The 6,447-nt window shown below is 35.5% G+C and overlaps 1 protein-coding gene across 1 annotated transcript in view; it reads left to right on the top strand.

The window, feature by feature from the left end:
* PANK3 (pantothenate kinase 3) overlaps positions 1 to 6,375 on the top strand; it is a 28,669-nt gene extending 22,294 nt beyond the window's left edge. The window contains exons 5-7 of the mRNA XM_011947749.1: positions 847 to 970; positions 3,286 to 3,411; positions 4,515 to 6,375. Of these exons, the coding sequence (XP_011803139.1) occupies positions 847 to 970; positions 3,286 to 3,411; positions 4,515 to 4,565 (301 nt within the window). The 3' untranslated portion in view covers positions 4,566 to 6,375. The remainder of the gene's footprint in view (positions 1 to 846; positions 971 to 3,285; positions 3,412 to 4,514) is intronic.
* Positions 6,376 to 6,447: the final 72 nt, after the last annotated feature.

Below are 6,447 nucleotides of genomic sequence, written 5' to 3'. Positions count from 1 at the left end.
AAAAAAAAAAACATTTTCCTTCTCTTTTTCTCTGGCTTTTTCTGGTCCCTTTGCTTTGAAAAGCCCTGCCTCATACCTTCTTAAACTTTTTTCTCTTACCACTTAATAAAAGATACTTTTTTCTTTGTATTTCCGAGGTTAGCCTTTGTTTGTTTTTTTCCCTGTTACTGTTAGCGCTTCTCTTGCTGTCTTTGTATCTAGGCCTGCATTGTCCATTATGGTAGCCTCTAGTCACATCAGGCACTTGGCATTTGAGTGCCACATGTTGAAATGACGATATTTGGATATATTGGCTTAAATGAAATGTACAATTAAAATTAATATCACGTTTATTTTTACCTTTTTAATGTGGCTAATAGAACATATATGAAATTATATATTACTCATATTTTATTTCTGTTGGACAGTGCTGCACTAGACTAATTCTCTGTTTGAGGGACTATCTGTATCTCCAGCATAAAGCTTGGTATGTCATAAATGTTTCTTGTGACTGAATGAAAAAGAATTTGAAGTTAAAGCTGTGAGATACTTTTGGAAACATTTTGTAATTTTGACTTTGTTAATTTGTTTTGAATCAGGTTTAAAAGTGAAGATATTTTGGTAATCTTTGCTTTCTTATAGTAACTCTGCTTTTTTTTTGAGATGTCATTTTAACCTTAATTCTTTGAAAGGTATTACTTTACTCTTGCATAGATTTTTTTGTTAGATTGTTTTGATCTTATCCCTATGCGTTTCTACTTTTTGGTCCTAATTTTATAAAAATATCCAAGTTATAGATATATCTGTTAATATGTAAAATGTTGCTTGTTTTCAGCAGATTTGACTTTATTTTTCATTTTTCTGCAGTTTTGGGAATATGATTTATAAAGAGAAGCGAGAATCTGTTAGTAAAGAAGATCTGGCAAGAGCTACTTTAGTTACTATCACCAATAACATTGGTTCTGTGGCACGAATGTGTGCTGTTAATGAGGTAAAAAAAAAAACAAAAAAACCCGCAAAACTCATATTATCAAAAATGTGAATTGGAGTCCTATATACACCTAGCAGGGCTTCTTCACTTTCCCTAAGGAGGCCTCTGGGATTGAGATGTAGCCCATTAAACGCCAAGATTCATTAGGTATATATGTTATGAACCCAATTGCTATATTACCTTTAAAGAAAATAGCAGATAATTCAAATTGAAATAGGAGAAATTTATTCAGAATTTTTTTTCAGAAAAACACAACCTAAATTCCTTGAGGATGTAAAAGAAAATTCTAAGCATAAGATATTTTGAGGTAACTACTTTGTGAAAGCATTTTTTTTAGTCTTACTATTGCATTTGGAAGGCAGCTGTGCTCACCACTATACCACTAGTGCTTCATGTTGCATTTGGTTAGTGAAATTCTTGGAAGTTTTCTTACTGCCCTCGGCTTCTTTACAGTGCTGCCTTGTTGCATATGGATCAAGCAGCATTGTACAGGGCTATGAAGGCATTGAGACCTGTTCTTCATGATATTTGAGTGGTGTTTATTGTTCCAAGAAAAGTGTGAAAAGCATATACTGTTAGATTGACCATATAGTTGGGATTCTTTGTTTGGAAGAGAATATATATATTTAATTCTAGCTTCCTTATATAATAATAGATATTATTTGCCCATTTAATTTTTATAAATATTGAATACTTTAAATGGATTGGGAAATATGCTTTTTGAAGGAACCTTTCATTTGTTCATTCATTCATTTATTCATTGAGTAAATATTTATTGATTACCAGATGCCACACATTGTTCTGGGTATTTGGAATATATTAACGAAGAAAACAAAGATCTGGCTTTGTGGAGCTTGCATTCATTCTAGTGACATATTAAGTAAATTGTTTAGTGTGTATTAGGTGATGAATGCTATTTTTTTAAAAAGAAACCATCAAACAGGATAAAGAGGATTGGGAATAGGGCAGAGAGTGGTAGAGGACAAATTGCCAAGTAATTGAGTGGTTAAAGGAAAGCTTTCTTGAAAATGTGATTCTTAGGCAGAGATTTGAAGGAGGTGAGGGGGAAACTGTGCACGTAGACATTTTGGGGAGAAAGCTTCCAGCAGAGAGAACAACTATGCAAATCCTCTGAATTATTCTGTATTTAAATCCAGAACTTGATCTCATCAGTTTTTTAATAACTTGAGAAACTTAAGTGTTAGTTGGTTGATGGAGTTACTAGTAGGACATGTTGGGAGCTGACAACAATTTGAAGCCTTTATTCTTAGCCCTTTATGTCTAAATTTCCACTGACCAATTGAGTTAACAATGATTTAGGCCATGGTTTATAGTATCCCAACTTATGTACAAAGATTTCTACTCAAAAGTCAGTATATTGTGAAAGTCGAAATAAGTTTTCTGGTGATTCAAACACCAGTTCCCCTAAGATTTCCTAATCATAGAGATATCTAAGAAACCAAATTAGTGTGGAATCTTTGCTGAGAGAGAATGATTTGATTAATCAGGCAGGGGATGGAGAAAGAATGCTAGAATCCTAGAGGAATGCACGTGCCAGTGCCCCAGTCAGTATTACTCTCCAATTCTATAGAATCCAGAGTTGCATGTAATTGTTCAACATGCATTGCAATATATGGGACAAGTTTGCTACTTATTCTAAATTTATAGTACTTACCATGTTTTGATTTTTTTTTTAATCACATCAATAATGTGCAATATATGGGCCAAGTTTGCTACTTATCGTAAATGCATTTTATAGTACTTACCATGTTTTGATTTTTTTTTTTTAAATCACATCAATAATGTGTCTCCAAATGACTTTGTAAGGGGGCTATTTATTGGCCATTTTCAAAAACAAGTCTCACCTGAAATCATCTGCTAGGGTCTTTCTAGAACCTTTTTTTAAAAGTAGACTTTATTTTTTAGATCAGTTTTAGTTTCACATAAAATTAAGTGGAAAGCTCAGTGAGTTCCCATGTACCACCTTCCATATACACACAGCCCTCCTCCATCCTCAGCATCCCACAGTAGAGTGATCATGTGTTACAGTCAATCACCCTGTGCACACATCATCATCACCCAAAGTCCATAGTTTAGGGTTCTTGGTGTTATACGTTTTGTGGATTTTGGATGATGTGTGCAGAACTAATTTTTAAATACTCAGGATTATAGAGCTATATGCCAGGAATGTAGTAGGTATTATACTGATAAAGGGTAGTTGTTGTTTACATCTTTAAATAAATATTTTGAAACCTTTTATATTGTAAAATCTGTTAATTATTTTTACAAGTTTTTTCTTTGTTCTTTTCTTTTAGAAAATAAACAGAGTTGTCTTTGTTGGAAACTTTTTACGTGTAAATACCCTCTCAATGAAACTTCTGGCGTATGCACTGGATTATTGGTCAAAAGGTCAACTAAAAGCATTGTTTCTAGAACATGAGGTATGGTAGGAAAATGTTTTTTGTGAATTTTAATAGCATGTTTTTTAAGAGACAGGGTCTTGCTCCGTCACTCCGGCTTGAGGTCAATGGCACGATGATGGCTTACTGCAGCCTTTTCCTCCTAGGCTCAGTAATCCTCCCACCTCAGCCTCCCAAGTAGCTGGGACCACACGTGTGCACCACTATGCCCAGCTAATTTATTTTTATTAATATTTTTTATAGCCCAGGCTGCAAAACCAGCCTGTTTCAGACCAGCCTGTTGCCCAGGCTGGTCTGGAACTCCTGGCCTCAAGCAATCCTTTAGAGGTGTGAGCCACCGTGCCCAGCCTTAGGTAGAATATTGGTTCCTTCACTTCAGTTTCAGTTGTGGGGAAGAGAATTGGAATAACCTGCTAGGCACCCCCAAATTTTTTGGTATTCATTTACTACATGCAGTTAAATTCTGATCTGAGCAATTATCAGTCCACATAATGTTTTGGATTAACTTAACTTGAATCATTTTGTGATCAAAGTCAAATGGCTGTATCATTACAAATTAGTAACACAGATTCAAATTATTCTGCTCTTAAAAGCTTCCGTGTCTCATTGTCACTGCTCACACACTACAAATCAGAATGATGTGCCCTTGCTTGTGCAGTTCCACATGGCATGCCGTGTGAGTGTCAGGCACAGCCAGAGGAAGCTAGTTTGTTTATTAAGTAAAGGGGAGAGGGTGCAGAATTGCTATTACAGTCCTGGAAGCTTTAGTGTCTAAAGGCCACACTTTTAGAATACATATTTCAGTGTGAGCCTATAGTCCCAACTAAAGAGGCTGAGATGGGAGGACCACTTGAGCCCAGGAATTCAAGGCCAGCCTATGCAAAATAGTGAGACCATGTCTCTAAAAATAATAATAATAAATAAAAATACGTATTTCAAAGCTGTGTAGATATCAAGAATACAGGTTCAGAAAATTTTTTATAATAGCTGACAACGCAGAAGTTGGTAGGTTTCCAGATATTATTAAACAGATAGATTGTGCATAGTTGTGTGTTCTCAAGTGGTTAATATTATATGCTAATTTAAAAGCTGCACTACATAACAGTTATTTTTCAATTATACAGGGATACTTTGGAGCAGTTGGTGCACTTCTTGGGCTGCCAAATTTCAGCTAAAGCATCAGGTCTCTCTCTCTGCTAATAAATGTCATCCAAGAGGAACTAAAACCAGAGGCATTATTAATGCATTGTTTGTCACTGGGAACCAAAGGATAGAAGAGTAGCATAAGCTGCTGAATGTTGCCATATTAAAGGAGAGAATTTGGTAACGTGAAGTATTTCTCATTGAAATGCTTTCCCTTTTGTATATAGCCAGTGTTAAATCCTTAAATGCAATAAAGCCTCTGATTATGGAGCTTCCTCTTAAAAAGATTTTTTAATTTTATGTAGCCAACATTGCAGTACTGTATGCTCAAACACAAATCTTAAGGTCTCGGAAATGTTTAGCTTATGAAAATAATCGACTCTGAATATTTGTTACAAGTCTGTTTTATGTTTTGATTCCTAGTGAGCAGAAAATAACATACCCTGTATCCAAAATTATTGAAATGGCAATCAAAGATGATCATTTTAGAAATGTTAGATGTGATTTTAGAAATGTTAAGGCAATACTACTAATTATTGTAGGTTTTTTTTTTTTTTAACATATCACCCAAAGCATGTATGTGATCTTTCCCCATAAGTATCTTTTCTCAAATGCCATAATTAACTGAAATACTATTATTAAATTTTCATGAGAATTCTGAAATGAATCCTGGGAAATACACGTTTGGTGATGTTGCACTTTCTGTATTTTACAGGAATTAGTACACATTGAAATGTTTAACATTTTAAGATTGGAGGCTTAATTACTGGGAATCGGTCCAATGAAGTCCTGGGACTATTGTAATGGAATATGATTTGAGTCCACTGTGCTCTTTTTTGTTTGTTTGTTTTGATCATATGTACATTAGGAGCTTTTATTTTAAAACAACCACAGTAACATTAATAATAGAAAAATCATATGGAAATATTCACAATCTAGTCACTGAAAAATGGGAAAACCTCTACCATGCCTTATTATCACCCTTTGCTGTTTGAGGAGCCAGAAATAGAGGTGCAGTTAGAGAAAAGTCACCTTTTCCAACAAAACCCACTCCATTGCCATGTGGATTTTTATCCAAAGGCTCAACCACCAGAGGGAATGGTGAGAACTGATAACTAAAATACTGTTACTGGCAAGGGTTTGAAATGTGTAAGAACCTAGGAGGGAAAGGAAGATTGAGCAGCATAGGAAAAGGGGAAGAGAGGCTGTCACCAAGGTCTAATCTCCATTTATAAAAATAGTGCAAAACCAGGAGTTGATTATAGAAGTGCCCATGATCCATGGCAGGAATAAATCCCTCCACCTCCTCTAACTCTATGAAAACTCTAGAGTTGGAGCAAGTCTTTCATTTGCTTCTTATCCCCTTAAAATAATGCCTTCCACTCCCCCACAGCCCCCATCAAAGGAGCCCCCGCAAGACGCCACCATGCTCTGATCTCACTCTTTCCTATTCCCCTTGCCTGAATCTGGAGTGGGGTTGAGCCCTCTGCCCTCATCCTTAAGATTTAGGAAGTTCTTTCCCCAGCTGTCTAACTTGGAAAGGTAGATGAGTCTGAATTTTGAAGTTCCGAATGCAAATTCCACTCAGCAGACGCAGTGTTACTTATGTACATAGGAATAGTGGGATGAGTTTTAATAGATTCTATCCAAAAGGGTTTTTTTCCTCTTACTTCCTCTATGTGGGAAGATGTGTCTTGGGCAACTTGATCAGTATCAATGGAAAAATGATAGGCACTACAATGAAATGGCAGGATGCCAATATGAGATCTTTCAGGAATAATAAGATATACAGTTTGTTTGTATAAAATAAACTAGCTCAAATAAGAAAGTTTTTCAAGGACACTGATAGTGTTCATTTGTAAGAGGTAGTTCTAGAACCACGCTGTCCAGTACAGCAGCTACTACCCATATGTA

This window comes from Colobus angolensis, unplaced genomic scaffold (genome assembly GCF_000951035.1).
Source record: "Colobus angolensis palliatus isolate OR3802 unplaced genomic scaffold, Cang.pa_1.0 Scaffold27, whole genome shotgun sequence".
NCBI lineage: Eukaryota > Metazoa > Chordata > Mammalia > Primates > Cercopithecidae > Colobus > Colobus angolensis.
Note: the sequence above shows the minus strand (reverse complement) of the source record. Positions and strands in the feature narration are given on the sequence as shown.